This window comes from Triticum urartu, chromosome 7 (assembly GCF_003073215.2).
Source record: "Triticum urartu cultivar G1812 chromosome 7, Tu2.1, whole genome shotgun sequence".
NCBI lineage: Eukaryota > Viridiplantae > Streptophyta > Magnoliopsida > Poales > Poaceae > Triticum > Triticum urartu.
Genome location: NC_053028.1, coordinates 198,435,288 through 198,454,527, shown reverse-complemented (window position 1 = coordinate 198,454,527; position 19,240 = coordinate 198,435,288). Strand labels below are relative to the sequence as shown.

Here is a 19,240-nt window from a genome sequence, read left to right as displayed (position 1 = left end):
CGTGCACGTGCACTCATCCCTCTGACGAAAAAAAGGACAACACATTCGGCACACGCAGAAGTAGAGGAGGCATGTGTAGCGACCAGACCTCAAATAGTCTGATCTCTGTGCTCCGGTGTCATCCCTGGATCAGTAATGCTGACACCACACAATATTCGGAGGATTTATAACAGAGTAGCAATCACACACTTATTACATCGAGTGTCTCAAAAGAGAACTTATTACAATAAGTATGGCTTAAGGCCATCTAATAACGATAACAGCGGAAGGCTTGGAAGATAAGTGAGTCCATCAACTCCAACGGCATCACTGAGTATAGAACCACGACCTAAAAACTCCTTAATCGTCATCTGAAAAGTCTGCAATATTAACGTTGCAGCCCGAAAATGGGTCAGCACATGAAATATGCTGGCAATGTAACACATAGAGAGTAATGGAATGAAACGACTATACTATATGCATATTTGGCTGGTGGAACCTCTATGGTTACAGTTTTGCATAAAGCCAATTTTTCTCTACTTCAAATGAATAAAATTTAATTACTATCATGGTGGTTGTTAAACATTGAGAATGGTTGACAGCATTCTCAATCACAATTAAGCATCATCATTAAACATAACCCAACAAAATTAATTTAGAGTAACATGTTGAGATTCACATGAAAATCCAAGTACTAGATACTCAAGATGTCCATAACCGGGGACACGGCTAACCATGATTAGTTTATTACACTCTGCAGAGGTTTGCACACTTTTCCCCACAAGACTCGATCGCCTCCGTTTGGTTTCTCGCACTACATGGTGTTTGAGAAGACGGATGACCGAGACATAATCTTTCAGAAGCGCTAGCACCTTACGATCGGGTAGACCGTACCACCTACATCCCCTACATCTGCTAGTCTACCACTGTAAGAGTTCGCACAACTTAGTCAACTATGCTAGAGCCCATACTAGCTTGTGGCTGCACACGGAAGTTTCTAGTATGAATAGTCTCATGATCCCTTTGAGCCTGGGTGGCGGTCCAAAAGAAAACAGGCAAGTCCTGGAATACCCAGGTGCCTCAATCCACCCAGATGTGTGTTTAAGTTGCCACCTTAGATAAACCATTAGTTAACAATCTCACATCTGTCATGGATATCACTCACCCAATCCACGTCTACTAGCATAGCATGGCATAATAAGCAAACGCAGAAGTAACTCCCAAAGGTTTGATAATAAACAGGTAATATGTACTACCTCATCTACTTCCCATCCCACAATTCAATTAGATCCTAATCATGCAATGTGTGAGGATTGATCTAATGCAATAAAACTGGGTAGTAGAAAATGTATCATCAAAGTGTTACTTGCCTTGCTGATGATCCGCGAAACCTAACGATTCGAAGTAACAGGCGGCGCACTCCGGGTACTCTATCGCAGACAAACAAACAAGCATACAATAAGTACTCGTCTAATGCACAGGTAAAACTCAAATAAGAGATCTAAGCAGAAAGTTTAACTTAAGAACTCCGGTTGGCAAAAAGAATCAAATCGAACGAAGCAACGAAAGACGAACGGCGAAAGAAAACAACTTCGTTCTACTAATCTGGATCTAGGACAAATTTTACAGTAGCAAAATCTTGTTTAAGTTGGTTAAACGGATAGAGGGTTTCGAGACGAATCCCTAGGCGCTTGAATCGCCTAATTCCGATAAACGAGCGAAAAGTTAAACTAAAACAAAAATCGGATCAGGAATTGCGATCAGAAAAATCGCGGATTTAATCCGAAAAAAAGAAAAACAACGAACGCTGATTTTTTTCTTTTTTTCGGCACGGAAAACGAGGCGCGACTAACCTTGGGCGGTGGGATCGTCGGCGGCGGCGGCGGCTCCGGCGACACGCGCGGATCGAGGTGAGGCTGATGGGCTGGGGCGGCTCGGGGCGGCGCTATTTAAAGGCTGCCTCCGGGCGGTGTCCCGCTCGGGTACGGCCCGAAGTCGGTTCGTTTTTTTAATTATTCCGCTCGGAAGAAAAATAAAAAGAAATACTAAACGGACTCCAAAAATTTCGAAATAAATTTTCACGGGCTTCTAAAATCAAGCCGCACAAGGTGAACATTTATTTGGGACCTAAATACAATTTTGAAAAATGCACATTTTTTCTAAATTCAAATAAAACACCGAAAAACTCCGAAATAAAATCTTATTTGATTTTATTATTAAATCCTCAATATTTTTTTATTTTGGGAAAGTCATTTTATTCCCTCTCTCATATTTTGTAGTAGAAATAATTGATGATAAAATAAATAAAATCAAATGATCATATTCTCAAAATTTGAGAGAACTCAAATATGAAAATAACGAAATCCCCAACTCTCTCCGTGGGTCATTGAGTTGCATAGAATTTTTAGGATGAACCAAAATGTGAAGTAAAATATGATATGCATGATGATCTAATGTATAACATTTTAAATTGAAAATTTGGGATGTTACAGCATGGCGCAGGACGCGAGCTCCGAGTACTCATTAGCGAGCCGGAAAAATCGGGTGGGCTGCTCACTCAATGCCCACCTTGAATCCCTTTCCCCTTTCTCCCACACTCACCCTCTGACAACCCCGCTTGCGAGGCGGGTCCACCACAACAATCGGGTGCAATCATACGCGCCAATGAAGCAGATCTTGCCGATGACGCCATTGCACTATCCATCCATCGAGGCTCGAGTGTTCCGGTGGTGGCACAGGCATCATTTTTGAGAACTTGTGGGTGCATGTGCATGGACCCAACAAAGCCAGGCGGCTCGCGCCACCTCTGCATCGTTTCGTTGGTTTCAGCAAGCACTCTGTGTTTTCCTGGGGAAAATAATATCTACCTACACTACACCTACACACACACACGAAACGATCGAGATGATCCGAGCCGTCCCTTTCTGGATGCAGACCACGAAACATTTGTAGTGCTGCTACGATGAATGCTCCATAAACCCACCGTACGTGTCGGCCCGATCGATCTACCTGGAAAGGCCACCGGAGGCGTAACAACCACTCACTCATGCGTGGACCCGGCGGCCGGTGGGTGCTTCCTGTGCATGCCCCTTCCGTTTGCCGTGTTCCCCCATCGATTGCTCCAACCCAACCCAGGCAAAAGGCCTCCCAAGTGGCAATCCATCCATGTTTTCGTGTGCGACTCCTGTGCACATACGACGCGCACCCGATCATCGTTCGGCCAAACCAGATGTTTATCAGTTCTTTTTTCCTTTTTTGATAAATACTCCTAGATCTTTATCAGATTTGATCAGATGACGGGGCAATGGGAAAAGGGGTCAGGGGGAAATTGGCAAAGCATGGCCAAGAAATTGCCAAAGGTGGCACTCATAGCGTGCACACAATCAAGCCTTGTCCACGAGCGGTTTGGCCGGATTTTCTCCCCTCTCTGTACGGGGGAGTTCTTCCCGTTTAAGCTAAGCAGTCCCTTGGGGCGACAAATGCCGTGGTACTCGTCTGTCCCAGATGTCGCTCGGTGTGTGTGTCCTCTGCTCCTTTTCGGGGCTGAGGTCCCTCATGGTAAAGTGAGCTATAGTGTTAACTTGTACTACGCAATAAGCTGGCATGCAATGATCCCTCCTGAAGATGGGACGGTGGAAGATGGCGGTGGCGGATCCTAGAGCGTGTGCATGTGGTGCTCGTTATGGGACGCCTAGACCGGTTGGTACTCTCAGCTTGCCAGGGGGACGATTTCTTGAGATGATGCCCGTTGATGCGGTCAAGTCTCATCTTTATATTTGTAGGTGTAGCGACTTTATTCGTCTTGAATGTGGCTTTGGATTGATATCTGTATTCGTTTTGTTAGAATCTGATGAGTGAATTAATCAAGATGGTCGCATGCATCATTTTGATGCGCAGATCAGGGGTAATCCTTCTTTTCGAACAACAAGATTAAAAGAAATTTAAAAGTGATCACCAGGTCGATATGAACACTAACAAAAAAGATATGAACACTCAAATACTCTCTCCCTTTCCTCCTTGTATAGTTGCACGGCTGTTTATGTTATTTATTTTTTGTCGGAAAGGAATGTTTTATTAATAATCAGTCAAAGGGCATTCAGCCTTACGGAGTTCTGGAACATCGCCTGGTCCTAGAAGCCGTACAAAAGTAACAGAAACTTGGAGGTTGGAAGATGAGGAAAACAATTGGTCCTTGAAGCATATGCTTTTATGTTGAGAAATATATACCTCAAAGCTCCATTATTTTCAGAAATGGAATAATCTGTGCATTTCCCGATGGTTCCATAATTTTGTTATTCTTCTAACAACATTTTTATTGTTTGTTGTAGGCCTTGAATGGTACTGTGGATCATGATAATTTCGTTTGCCCAACAACGCACTGCCTATTGTAATGTTTGTTTGACCCATCATTCCCTAATTTGTAAGCGCAACACAATTCACCAATTGCATATTGATACACTTTTAAATATTGTTACAAGGTTTGTTTGGTTAATCTTGCCCTTTTGCTGCTGGCTCTATAGTGTTTGCACACGTATGTATTTATACTAGCCCATAGTCATTTGTTGGTGAAGCACGTCATTTGACATTTTCTTACGAGAATTTGCAAGTGTACGACCCATTTGACCGTGTGCATTTTTTGTTGTTGATCTTTCAATACTTGGAAGTGCATCTTTTGTGTGGCACAAAATTGACCAGTTTCGTCGGCTGACTCCCGCAAGGTAAATATAAAAAAGAACGAGGATAGAAGGTGTATAGTGCAAACTTCTGATATCCCACACCCCCGGGGGCTCCTGAAAACCTAAGGTTTGTGCACCTAAGGGTTGGATTACCAGCATGTCCAAGTTGGCATTCCATGCAGGGCCAGCCCTGAGGGGGGGGGGGGGGGGGGGGGGGGGGGGGGGGGGGGGGGCGAACGGGGCGGCCGCCCCGGGCCCCCGAAAGTCAGGGGGGCCCTCACAGGTATGTGTACGTAGGGTACAATACAGGTATATACCTCGAGCGAAGAAAAACTGAACCAAATTAACTCAGCGACGCCTCAGCCTCGCGTGCTAGGCCTAGGAAAGAAAAGGAGAGATGACGGGCCTGGCCCATGCTTGCACGTACAGGCAGAGACGTGCATAGGAAAGGAATCGCTTACACCTCAAAAAAAGGAAAGGAAATACCCTCAAAGAAAAGGAAAGGAATCGCTCGATTCACGCATGATTTCCTTTTTCTTCGGATCGTTTGGTCATCTCGTTCCCTGCTCTTTTGCATGTCCCCTACCTTTGTTCGTCTAATCGTGTTCAAGATCTGAACTCTACCTCCTGACAACCGACGCGATGACCGCGGCAGGTACCTCTCTCACACGCCTTCTGCCCTCGCCTGTTCTTCTTGTTTCTTTCTTTTTCTAATCCCGATTTCCGATCAATCAATCGACCTTGTCAATAGGGATCTGTTTTCAGGTGATCAAATCATTGCGCACACATAGCTAAATTAGACTACAGAGAGAAGGTACTATACTATGCCCCAGCAGATTTTGTCATTGTATTAGATTCAAATCTTCTGTAATTAATCTAATATTTTACTTTCAATTTTAGCACCGTCATATCGGGTTTAGGTAGAAAGTATCCATCCGGATGTGATAAAAGAAAAAGTAAGGAGGTACTAGATGAGATGAAAGCATCATTGAGAGAGGATCCTTAATACCAGAAGACAATGTTGACGTCAACATGGATGATATCAATGTGAGCAATCATGCGCCCATATTTAATTCATCCGCGGCAGAATTTGCTAATGTCGATGAGGAATCAGTTATGCCTGTGGATTTATGATCGAAGCAATTTGGGTAATCTTGATAACAAAGCTAGGGATATATTAGTGGGAAAAAGGGCCTAAAAGGGAAGAAGAAAACACTAAATATCCTTTCGATGAAAATTCAAGACATTTTTTCGTATAGTCATTACTAAAGAGAAATATGTAGTGGAGAGGTGCATGATAGGAAATGCTTAATTTTTTCAGAACTCCAAAAAAAAGTGTTTTGTTTTTGCGTAAACTTTACAATTTTCGTAAATGCAAGTGTGCATTGGGGCATGCATCTATATATTGAGTTGAAACTTACACATGCAATGTTTGAAGTAATATGACCATTTGTGACCTGGGTATTTTAAGTTTCTCATTTATACTCTGGCCATGAATTGTCGAATTGTTTTAAAAATATTATTGTGTGTGTGCGTGCGTGTGTGACCTATTGTTCTATTTTGTAGTAGAACTTAAAAGGTTTTTCTGGTTAAGCTTTATGAAGTAGATTCCGAGGTACTCAGGTTCTTAAAATCCGGTCTAATGGCTAAATATCGTTCTAAAAAACCTATGTCATGACACCAAACAGGCCGAACAAAGCGAGCACACGAGGAAACGGTACAATATTTACGGTATGGTTCGTTGAACACATAGACTCATGTGACCTGGCTGATAGGTAGAACTAAAGCGAAAATATTAATCTTACCACTCACGCTGATCAATCTAGCACATAAACCATGAGGATTTCTAAAGAAAATATGGGTAGTCTGGAAGAAAAAAGAATTCTCCATGGAATAATTTGCCTAGCTGATCAACTCCCACAAGCAGAGCACCTAGTTTTGCAATCAAAGAAAATTGCATAGGCAACACCAAGTTTTGCAGAAAAGTACTGTAGTTTATAATTCCTATTATCATTACAATACCAGTAAAAACGAAAAACAAACAAAGCACTAAGAAGAAGCAACATATACACGAACACTCTGCCTCTCTCACCGGACAAAAAACAGAGCAAGCTTCGCCATCTTTCCGCTCTGCTCGGCCCAAGGAAGGAGGACGACGAGGAGGAGCGCCTCCGCACGGACGCTAGCTAACGGACGCCGGCGTTGGCGGCGAGCTTGAAGGACGCCGGGAGCGGGCTGCGCATGGGCGAGCGGGGCGGCTGCGCGAGGCGGTGTCCGTCGGCGTCGTAGTAGATGACCCCGGAGAACTCCAGCGGCTGGCAGCGCTCCCCCATGAGTATCTCCTTCCTCCACAGCCCGCCCTCCTCCTCCGGCCCCGCCGCGGCCTTCCCCTTGCCCGTCGGCAGCGAGAAGGCCTTCCTCCACGGCACCACGGCCGGCCTGCCGCTGCCCATCCTCCTCGCCGCCCGCTGCAGCCGCTGCGTGCACGTGCTCACCAGCGCCGCCACCGCCTGCAGGAGGCTCGCGCCCATCTCCGGCGGCCGATCTCCTTTTTTTTTCTTGAACTGGGCGGCCGATCTCCTTCTGGTGTGGTCTCTCTGGTTTGTGTGTGCTGTAGCGGAGTTTACTGCTCTGGGGTGGTGGCCGTCGGGTTTGGCGGCATATATAGGCGGCGGGGTGGGCTCGGGGGTGGTGGTGGCGGGCGCCGCGCGAAAGTCAAACAAGTGGGTTGGAAAGAGATTTGTCTACTTAATTCAATTTTGCTACTAATCGGCGCGATCTAATCCAAACGGATGGAATGCCATCTTCCTCTCTCACAAGAGAAAGAGAAAGTTTCTGCTGGAGCTCCAGATTCACTGCCGTATCGCCGGCGTATGATTGATATTCTTCCATGGAGTTTCCGTCTACCATGATCCACAGTATCCTGTATGATATGTCTGACCAATGATGTTAGTTTTCCATAAAAAAATCGAATCATGTTTTCCATATATTTTTCTATACAATATGGTGATGAAGATGGCGGCTGACCTTTGGCATGGCAACCCTGGCTCGTCCGTCAGCGGATTTGGACAGGGACAAACCAAAAAGGCAATAATTCATCTCATCTGATGTGATCAGGTCTGTGGTCACGTACGCATTTGAGCTCCAATTTTACGGCTCTTGTGATTTGTGAAGAGCGAGAAGGCGTCAAGATGATCATCACGCGGCATTAACCCTGCAAGATAACCTCTCCCGCATTTCTTCCTTTTCTTTTTTTGACAACTCCCGCATTTCTTCCTGGTTGACCCTGCCCCGAATTAATTAAACAAATCTTCGTGCCCTTTCAAGTGCCATATCGCTAAACGCCCATCGCTTTCGATTTTGTGTGAGCCGACTAAAATGCGCAAAACCATTAGCGTAGCATTGCACATTGCGGCGGCACTAAGGCCAACTCCACCGCACGATCCTATCATGTCCGTCCCCGTCCGTTTAGGGTAAAACGGACAAATCAGACGGCTCAACGGCAGACCCCATTTTACTTTTTCGTCCGCTTCATGTCCGTTTCACCCCATCCCTGAACCAAAGTTGGTCTCGTTTTGGGGCCAAACCGGACAGAAAACGGACGCAGCAGCCTCGTCCTCGTCCGCTCGTGTCCGGTCGGGCCCATATGTCAACCTCTCTCCCACCTACCATGCTTTTCTCTCTCTACTCTCTCTCTCTCGCTTCCTTGCGATGCCGCAGCAGCACCGGAGCATGATGGCAGGGGCGAGTGAGCGGGCGAGCAGGCTGCGGCGCGCGCGCGCGGGCGCTGCGGCGAGCGGGCGGCCCCGGGGCGCGCGGGGCGCGGGCAGGCGCGCGCAGGGGCGAGGCGAGCGTGCAGGGCACGGCGCGGCGGCTGCAGGGCCGAGCGGGCGTGGCGGGGCGCGTCGCTGGCGGGGCGGGGAACGCGCGGGCGCGGCCGAGCTCGTCGCGGCCGCGGCCAAGCTTGCCGCGACCGGGGCCGGGGTGCGGGCGCGCGTGGGCGGCCGAGCGCGCGGAGCTGGGCGCGGCCGCGGCCGGGGCGGGGCGGAGCCGACCGTGCGGAGCAGGGCGCGACCGCGGCCGAGCTCGCGGCGGCCGGGGTCGGGGCGCGGCGCAGCGGCTGGGGCGGGGCGGAGGACGCGGGCGCGCTGTGCGGAGCAAGACCTCGCGCCGGAGCTCTCGGACGCAGCCTGCAGGCGGGTGCGAGCGCACGCGTGGGAGGCGGGCGCGGCGGCAGGCGTGGCCGGGCGAGCGCGGGCGGACATGACCGGGCGGGCGCGACATGGTGGCGGCGAGCGCGGCGTCGGGGCAGCGCGGGCGCGGTCGAGACGGCGAGCTGCGAGGCGGCACGGGCGGCGGCTGCACGCGGGCGAGCAGGCGGGGGGCGCGGTTGCCGGCCGGTAGGCGGGTGAGCAGGCGGGGGGCGCGGTTGCCGGCGGCCCCGGCGAGCGAGCGCGAGCGGCCTCGGCATGCTACAGTGGGCGTGGGGGCAACAGGCAATTTGGGGTTGGTAGCCGCGATGGGCGCGTCGAACAGAAGCCGGACGCGTATGTCCTTTTTGACACCTATCGCCACCCCAAATGAACGAAATCCGGATAAAACGGACGTTCATTTGGGATCGTGCGGTGGAGTTGGCCTAAAGAATCAAGAACGGCTTCGTGAGACCTGAGTTTCTTTAAAGAAGGGAAACAACAAGAAATAAACATATAATCTAGGATATTACAACCTGTGATCATATTAGAGCATCTCCAGCCGCGCCCCCAACAGCCCTCAGGCATTTTTTTTGGTGCCGGTGATCGAAAATGGCCCAATCTCGCCCAGGAGTTTGTTTTTCGCCGGTTTGGGTCAAAACTGGCGTCGGCGGACCTAGGCCAAATCTGGCGCGTTGGGGGCGCCTAGGGGCGCTGGGGAACGCGTTTTTGGCGCGAACGGGGATGGGCCCGCCAAGTCAGCGAGACGCCGCTTTGTCGTGCTCATCGCCTCGGTTCCCACAGGAATCAATGCCAAGGCTGCCGCGCTGCCGCGCCGGTCAGCCTCCATTGATGCCTCACGGGCGGCGCAGTGAAGCGCCACCGACGCGCGTCCCGCCCGCTCCCACCACGCGTCGCCCGGCATGCAGGCACTCGACACCCGCTGCGGCTATAAAAGCCAATCTCCTCGCCGGTGAACGCCACAGCTGCCACACATCACCTCGCATCGCCACGCAAAGCAAACACCCCCCCTTCCCGCCGACAAGCAATGGCTGAGAGGTTCCCAGGTGTCGGTGTCGAAACCGGCGGATCTTGGGTAGGGGGTCCCGAACTGTGCGTCTAGGCCGGATGGTATCAGGAGGCAGGGGGCACGAAGTTTTACCCAGGTTCGGGCCCTCTCGATGGAGGTAAAACCCTACGTCCTGCTTGATTAATATTGATGATATGGGTATTACAAGAGTTGATCTACCACGAGATCAGAGAGGCTAAACCCTAGGAGCTAGCCTATGGTATGATTGTTGATGTGTATGTCGTCCTACGGACTAAAACCCTCCGGTTTATATAGACACCGGAGAGAATTAGGGTTACATAGAGTCGGTTACAATGGTAGGAGATCTGAACATCCGTATCGCCAAGATTGCCTTCCACGCCAAGGAAAGTCCCTTCCGGACACGGGACGGAGTCTTCAATCTTGTATCTTCATAGTCCAGGAGTCCGGCTTGAAGGTATAGTTCGGCTATCCGAACACCCCCTAATCCAGGACTCCCTCAGTAGCCCCTGAACCAGGCTTCAATGACGACGAGTCCGGCGCGCAGATTGTTTTCGGCATTGCAAGGCGGGTTCCTCCTCCAAGTACTTCATAGAAGATTTTGAACACAAAGAGAGTGTCCAGCTCTGCAAAATAAGTTTTCACATATTGCCATAGAGAGAATAATAATATTAACACAAATCTAATCTGCTGACATATTTCGTGGTGCGACACGCTACGGCCAAGCCTTTATCCATTTAATTATCCCACCTCAGCGCGTTGTGCGAGGCGGTTTCCTTGGCACGTCTTGTTGAAGCAGAGATCGTGTCCCCTCATTTCGGGATTCTCATCAATACGGGCGTGGGTAACCCAACCGCGCCTTTGATTATGGCGCTTGGAGATAAGCAAGTTTTACTAGGCTGGTGGGGACATGTAGTCGCGTCCACCCATATAAGGGGATAAGGATCCACCTTCTCACCCACACCTTCTTCCTCCTCTGCCTATCCATTCTTGCGCACTCAAGCTCCAGCGCCCAAGTCCGCACTACCACCTCAACCTTCTCCAGTCATGTCCGGAGCGGGAGGCAAGTGGATGGTCTCCTCCGTCATGGAGGGACACATAAAAAAGCTGAGGAAGGCCGGATATCTGGCCAGCGACATCGCGTGCCGGCTCCCCGAAAAGGGGCAGTTCATCCCCACTCATAGGCCCCATGAGAGGGTGGTATTTCTCCCCCATTTCCTCCGCGGACTGGGCTTCCCTCTGCATCCATTTGTCCGGGGGCTCATGTTCTACTACGGCCTGGATTTCCACGATCTAGCCCCGAATTTCGTCCTCAACATCTCAGCGTTTATCGTCGTGTGCGAGGCCTTCCTCCGCATACGCCCCCATTTCGGCTTATGGCTAAAGACCTTCAACGTCAAGCCGAAGGTGGTGCGCGGCAGCCAGGCGGAGTGCGGCGGCGCCATGGTTGGCAAGATGGCCAACGTCCTGTGGCTCGAGGGCTCCTTTGTGGAGACCCTGAAGGGGTGGCAATCAGGGTGGTTTTACATCACCGAGCCGCGCGACGCCGAATGGTTCGCACCCCCTGAGTTCCGATCCGGCCCCCCACGCGGCTCACCTCCTGGAAGGAGACAGGCCTATCTTGGGGTAAAAAAGGAGAGCTGACTGGACTCCAAACATGCATCCAAACCCTGGTGGACAAAAAGCTCAAGCTTGTCAACGTAGTCCAGGTTATGCTCGTCCGCCTGATCCCCCCGTGTCAACGACGGGCCTTCAACCTTTGGGAGTTCGACCCGGCGCAGCATCAAACTCTTAATAGGCTCTTCGACACGACGTACGAAGATGCCTGGAGGATGCTTTTCAAGGGCGCCGAGGCTCCCGCATCCGCTGCCGAGGATCGCGGATTCAGTACTCATCATCAAGCCCATGCGGTAAGCTGTTTTTGTCCTTTTACAGGGTATTAGTTTTTCATAGTTTGACTCTATGCGGGATCTGAGTTCCCTTATCTTTGATAGGATTGGGAGGTGACGTCCGGACAGATCAACTGTCCGGCTCCTTTGTCGGAAGGCCCAGCGGACGCCCATTTGGCGAAGCTGCTGGTTCCGGCACCCTACGTGGTGCCGGAGAAGAAGGCCACGAAAAGGGCCACGGGGACTCGAAAGAGTGCCCGGCGCCAGGAGGTGTCGGATTCGTCATCCGACGGTCCCGAAGCGCCTTCCTCTCGTGAAGACGAGGAGGAAGAAGAAGAGACCTCTCCCCCTCCAGTGAGAGGAGAGAAGAAAAGGAAGGCTGCCCTCTCTGAGGAGGCCGGAGGGTCCAAGAAGGGGAAAACCCTTCCTCCGAACTGCTCCACCGACGCCGCCGACGACGAAGAGGAGTGGCAGCCCAGGGCCAAGCCCCTGGCGAAATCATAAGTATCCGGATATCGGAGTGACTCATAGCATTTGTTTATTGCACAGCTTTCCCTTATGTCGAATGTGTTTATGCAGCCCACTCAAAGACCGGCTCGGCGCATCGTCGAGCGGCTCACTGGACTCATCGGAGGTGAACTCGCTTCTGACGGCTTCCTCCCCCGCCCTATGGGCGACACCGAAGTGTTGTCCCAACAGGTTCCAAGCAGGGAGGAGGTGGTCCTGGAGGCGCCGCAAGGCGACCTCTCGGACTCCAGGAGTAAAGGGGAGGAAACCCCCCAGGGCTCCAAGTCCGGCTTAAGGCCGGACACAGCTCCGGAATCTTCAAAGGTTCCAGAGTCCGGCGGGCGACCTCCTTCCAAGAGGAGCAAGCCTACCGTGCCGGTGACCTCTGTCCAACCGGAGGTGCCGGACAATATGTTGGAGGCGCTCCAAGGTGCCTCCATTGACGAGGGGCACCGCACTATTATGAGTGCGGTGATCCAGAAGGTTCAGTCTGCCAAAAGCGGACTGACTGAAGCTTGTACAAGCCTTTTAACAGGCTTTGAGGTAAGTAAAGAATGTTTAAATAATATTACCGCATAGACAGTAGCCCCTGATGCTCTGTTGGGCGTTCGGGAAGAAAAGCCGAATAGAGAATCAAAGAATTCATAGGAGTCTAACAAAAGGAGTCAATATGCGTATGCAGGCTTCTCTGCTAGCGTCCGCCGCACTGACTGCGGAAGTGGACGTGCTGAAGCAAAGCCTCGAGAAGTCCGAGCAAGAGCTCAGGCGTGCCAAGAAGCAGCTCGAGGAGAAGGAAGGTAAGAAATACCCTGTTTGAATACGTATATAAAAAAGGCGCAATTGTAAAAAATGACAGGATTGACATGGCTATTGTAGGGGCCACGTCTGAGGTGGCGACCCTTAAGCAAGCGCTGCTCGAGGCCGAGAAGAGTGCGGCCGCGGAGCGCACCAAGTGGGAGAGGTATGAGGCTGAGATTGGCAAGGTGCGGCAAGAGCTCTAGGTTCTCATGAAGAAACATGAGAGTTTGGAGCTTGACTCGAAGACGCGAGCGTCCGAGCTCGCGGCAGCTATAGAAAATGCCAAGTCTGCCAAGACCGAGTCCCAGAAGACCCTCTAGGAGTTGGATGAGGTGAAGACATTAGCTGCGGGTAAGGCATTTTTTATGCAAAGTAAACATATAAACGTGAGTTACTTGATACTTACCCGAATCCGGAGCTCTCCAGGGGCACTTGCAGATCTTCCCCGGAGTGTATCCGATGCCGCCGTATTCTATCGAGCCGAGGAGGGCAGCTCGACGGAGAAGGTGTTCTGGTCTCAGTACGCTGAGGCCGGACACCCCGTGCCCCTGAGCGACCAGCTGAAGCAACTGGTCAAGCTCCACAAGGCGGCCGAACAGGCCATGAAGGGCCTCCTAGTTCGGCTATGGCCTGGAGAGGCTCTGCCTGGGAGCTATTTCGGGCTGGTGCGGCGGCTGGTGGAGGCCTGTCCGAGGCTTGAAGACATCAAGCGCTCCGTCTGCATTGAAGGTGCCTGTAGGGCCCTTGCCCATGCTAAGGTGCACTGGGGCAAGCTGGATGTGGAGAAGCTTGTGAAGGACGGGCCACCGCCGGGGGAAGAGCATCGCAAGCCCGAGAATTATTATAAGGATGTTCTGAAGGGTGCCCGCCTTGTTGCGGATGAATGTACCAAGGATGTATTTTTTGAGTAAAACCCGCTCGTGTTATCCCGTGCGCTGAAAACTTGTTCATATGTGCTAAGCAATGCTTCTTGAATTTAAAATATTACCTTCTGTGCGGCTGTTTATCAATACTGAGAGATGGCGAGTCGTCGGCTTCTGCCCCCTTGCCGCTAGTGCTGGGGTGTTCAGGGATAAACCTAGGCGCTCTTTTTCCCATATTTGGGTCCTTCGAGGGAGGCACTCAGCCCAACGAACGAGACAATCGGACTATAATGCGTGAACACTCTCACTTAGCCATAGAATTCTATAATTTTAAATTTCGGCGAAGCCCCTAGTATTCGGAAGACCGAGTTTGGGGCGCTATCCACGCCTTGGCCAGACAGAGCCGACTCCTCGCCCTAAGCGGCATAAGTCTTTAAGGACTCGAAAAGACCTCTCGAACAGCGACCAGCTCTCGCCTCATCATGACGGTCAGTTTTAGCTTTCTCCACTGAGGTGCTCGGCCCAGCTCAACTGGGGCACAATCGCAGTGGTTCTCCTAGTGCTACCTTAGCCGATATAGCGGAACGTAAGGCACCAAAACATAGGAGCCGGGCAAACCCAACTATTGATCCAAGACATGATTCGGAGCCGATGCATATAATGCTATAAGTTCAGGGTGCCGCACTTGTGAAAGTGTTCGGACTTCTCACACCATGTTGAGGGGTACTGAAGCCCCTGGCGTATTTTGGCCGTACCAAAGTGTACGGGTGCAGCATGTCATTAAGGAACATATATATAAAAAAAGGTAATGCAAAAAATAGACAAAAGCTATGCATTGTTCATTAAAATAACTGCGATCAAAGCAGAACGATACAAGTAATGCGATAAACGAAAAAGTTGGACTATTTAACATGTCTGCTCCAGGGGCAAGTTGCGGAATAGTATGCGAAACAGGTATACTGCTCGTGATAGAGACCACCTGGGATTTCCGTAATACGGCATGGCTTGTCTGCTTCCCTGGTCCTTGCATCGTTTGTGCGGCAATTAAACTGCCGAACAGGCCTTCCGAAGAGTAGAGTCCTGGAAGTAAGAGAAAAGTAAAAAAATAAAAATTGGCAGCCCCTGGTGCGGTTTAAGCCGTGTTTTGGGTGTGCCGTGATGGTGCCCCCCCTATGCCCATGGTATTTCTATAGCGTAGTTATGTACGCGAAGTACTGCCGTCGCCTTTTTGCGGGGGTTGGGGTTGGGGCCGCATTGCTACGCCTGCTCGGAACGTGCCAGGCGGTCTTGTTGTAGGTTACTCCAGGCGCGCTTGACGGTGTCCGGACGTTTAATGGCCGGACTGGAGAACTGCCTGGAGAGGCTGCTTTGTACTTCCGCTGCAAGGGCCGCCGTGTGCTCCTCCGTTCGGAGGGAGCGTTCGGTGTTTCCATTGACCGTAATGACTCCGCAAGGGCCTGGCATCTTGAGCTTAAGGTATGCGTAGTGCGGGACTGCATTGAACTTGGCGAATGCGGTTCGCCCGAGCAGTGCATGGTAGCCACTACGGAACGGGACTATGTCGAAGATTAACTCCTCGCTTCGAAAATTATCCGGAGATCCAAAGACCACTTCAAGTGTGACTGAGCCTGTACAGCTGGCCTCTACACCTGGTATTATGCCTTTAAAGGTCGTTTTGGTGGGCTTAATCCTCGAGGGATCTATGCCCATTTTCCGCACTGTATCTTGGTAAAGCAGGTTCAGGCTACTGCCGCCGTCCATAAGGACTCTAGTGAGATGAAATCCGTCAATAATTGGGTCGAGAACCAATGCGGTGAATCCGCCATGACGGATGCTAGTGGGATGGTCTCTTCGATCAAAGGTGATCGGGCAGGAGGACCATGGGTTGAACTTTGGGGCGACTGGCTCTACCGCGTATACGTCCCTTAACGCGCGCTTCCGCTCCCTTTTGGGGACGTGGGTGGCGTATATCATGTTCACCGTCCGCACTTGTGGGGGAAAACCCTTCTGTCCATTGTTGTTCGGCGGCCGGGGCTCCTCGTTGTCATCGCTATGCAACCCCTTGTTTTCATTGTCAGCGCTTAATCTGCCTGCCTGCTTGAACACCCAACAGTCCCTGTTGGTGTGATTGGCCGGCTTTTCGGGGGTGCCATGTATTTGGCACAAGCGGTCGAGTATTCGGTCCAAGCTGGACGGGCCCTAGGATTCCTTTTGAATGACTTTTTCCGCTGATCAGATTTAGAGCCTCTGAATCCGGCATTAACTGCCGTATCCTTAGCATTGTCGCCGTTGATGCGGCGCTTCTGCTGGTTGCGATGCGACCTGCCATTAATGTCCCTGGTGTCCGAACGACCAGGGTTCTTGGTCATATTGTTGCTACGAGCAAGCCAGCTGTCTTCTCCCGCGCAAAAGCGGGTCATGAGTGCCGTGAGTGCTGCCATAGATTTCGGCTTCTCCTGTCCTAGGTGCCGGGCAAGCCACTCGTCACGGATATTATGCTTGAAGGTTGCTAAGGCCTCTGCGTCCGGACAGTCGAGTATTTGATTTTTCTTTGTTAGGAACCGTGTCTAGAATTGCCTGGCCGGTTCGTCTGGCTGCTGAATTACGTGGCTTAGGTCGTCAACGTCTGGGGGTCGCACATAAGTGCCCTGGAAATTATCGAGGAATGCGGCTTCCAGGTCCTCCCAACAGCTGATTGACCCTGTTGGCAGGCTGTTAAGCCACTGCCGGGCTGGTCCTTTAAGCTTGAGTGGGAGGTATTTGATGGCGTGGAAATCATTGCCGCGGGCCATGTGGATATGAAGGAGATAATCCTCGATCCATACCGCGGGATCTATTGAGCCATCATATGATTCGATGTTTACGGGTTTGAAACCCTCGGGGATTTGATGATCCATTATTTCGTCTGTGAAGCACAATGGGTGTGCGGCGCCTTTGTACTGGGCGATATCATGACGTAGCTCCAATGAGCTTTGTCTACTGTGTTCGGCACTGCCGAATTTGTGGCCGGCGTGACGGTTATCGTCTCGAGTCGTGGGGCGCCTACGCGATCCGTAGATCGATCTTGTTTGCCTTGCCTTGTCCTCCAACATGTCTCGTAAGTCCGGCGCATATTCCCGTGCCTTGGTACGGGGTGCGGCTTGGGTGGAGGGCCATGAGGCCTCTCTGTCGCGGCCACGAGGTGGCCTGTCGGCCGCGTCGAGTGCTTCCTCCTCTAATCGGGGTAGCAACCTGCGCTTCGGGTAGCACTTGGAGGGGCGTTCGGGTTTATGCTCTTCGGCCGCAAGGACTTCAGCCCATCTATCGACTAGCCGATCTTGATCAGCTTTAAGCTGTTGCTGTTTTTTCTTGAGGCTTCTTGCCGTGGCCATAAGCCTGTGTTGAAAACGCTCTTGTTCGACGGGATCCTCCGGCACGGCGAATTCGTCATCGTCGAGGCTTGCCTCGTCTTCGGAGGGAGGCATACAATTATCGTCCTCGACCTCTCTGTCGGCCGCTCTCTCATGAGGTCTGGTTTCTCCATCCTCCTGTGCTAAATCTTGCTCGGGGGGATGTTCTCCGGCGCTTTCCGGGGTATTATTATCTCCCGTGCTGGAATCTCCGTTTTTGTGTTGGCGGGATTTTGAGCGGCGCCGCTGACGCCGGCGCTTTTGCTGTTTCTTGGAGGGGTCATCCTCCGCTGTTCCATCGCCCTCTCCCTCTTTTGGGGTGTCCACCATGTATATGTCATATGACGAGGTGGCTTTCCAGGGCCTAGTAGGCGCTGGTTCTTCATCATCTCCTTCATCGGTGTCCATACCGTCGATGTCTTCGGAGTCGAAGTCGAGCATGTCGGTTAAGTTGTCGACAATGGCTACAAAGTGGGTGGTGGGTGGGTTTTGAATTTCTTCGTCGTTCGTACCCCAACCTTGCTGACCGTAGTCCGGCCAGGGCTCTTCTGACAAAGAGAGAGACTTTATTGATTTCAAGATATCGCCGAAAGGCGAGTGCTGAAAGACGTCCGCGGCCGTGAACTCCATGATCGGCGCCCAATCGGATTCGCTCGGCAGGGGCGCGGAGAGTTCGGAGTCCGGAGAAGAATCCGGCTCCATGGAGTCGCGAATCTTTCAGAGTACGGGGCTAGTGTTCGGCTCAAACGCCGTTGGGATCGCAGCCCCCGAGGTGGCATCCAACCGCCCATCCTCGATCGACGTGGTCGGCTCCGAACTAGGGGTCGGAGCTGATGCGGGTGCGGCCTCCAGGGCTCTGTTCGGCGGCAGAGCTAGATCATGCTCGTCGTGACAGTGCGGCGCGCTCGGCAGTGGTTCGAATCCGTCGAAGATCAAGTCCCCGCGGATGTCGGCCATGTAGTTTAAACTTCCGAATCTGACCTGACGGCCAGGGGCGTAGCTTTCGATCTGCTCTAGATGGCCAAGTGAATCGGCCCGCAGTGCAAAGCCGCCAAAGATGAAGATCTGTCCGGGGAGGAAGGTCTCACCCTGGACTGCATCGCCATTGATGATCGTAGGAGCCATCGGGCCTGACGGCGACGGCACAGAGGAACTCTCAATGAAAGCACCAATGTCGGTGTCAAAACCGGCGGATCTCGGGTAGGGGGTCCCGAACTGTGCATCTAGGCCGGATGGTAACAGGAGGCAGGGGGCACGAAGTTTTACCCAGGTTCGGGCCCTCTCGATGGAGGTAAAACCCTACGTCCTGCTTGATTAATATTGATGATATGGGTATTACAAGAGTTGATCTACCACGAGATCAGAGAGGCTAAACCCTAGAAGCTAGCCTATGGTATGATTGTTGATGTGTATGTCGTCCTATGGACTAAAACCCTCTGGTTTATATAGACACCGGACAGGGTTAGGGTTACATAGAGTCGGTTACAATGGTAGGAGATCTGAACATCCATATCGCCAAGCTTGCCTTCCACGCCAAGGAAAGTCCCTTCCGGACACGGGACGGAGTCTTCAATCTTGTATCTTCATAGTCCAGGAGTCCGGCTTGAAGGTATAGTTCGGCTATCCGAACACCCCCTAATCCAGGACTTCCTCACCAGGCGACGGCGCGGCGGCGAACGGTTTCGGCCGCCGCCATCTCCAAGAGCTGGAGGCGTGCCTCCTCTACGAGGCCGACTATCCGGCGCCCCCGGACATGCGTGTGCCGGGGTCGTGGAAGTTGAGGGCCGCCGGCTTCCCGGTGCCCGAAGGGGCTACACAGCGGGCCGAGATCGTCTGCATCTGCTCGTCATTGACGGAGGCGCAGCGGAACGAGCCGAGGTACGCCGCCGACAGCCACACGC

The 19,240-nt window shown here is 51.9% G+C and overlaps 1 protein-coding gene across 1 annotated transcript; it reads right to left on the bottom strand.

Moving 5' to 3' along the window:
* Window positions 1-6,522: 6,522 nt before the first annotated feature.
* On the bottom strand, window positions 6,523-7,305 carry LOC125520777. Its single transcript, XM_048685795.1, has one exon. It carries the CDS (start codon window positions 7,184-7,186, stop codon window positions 6,842-6,844), a length of 345 nt encoding a protein of 114 aa, XP_048541752.1. The 5' UTR covers window positions 7,187-7,305; the 3' UTR covers window positions 6,523-6,841.
* Window positions 7,306-19,240: the final 11,935 nt, after the last annotated feature.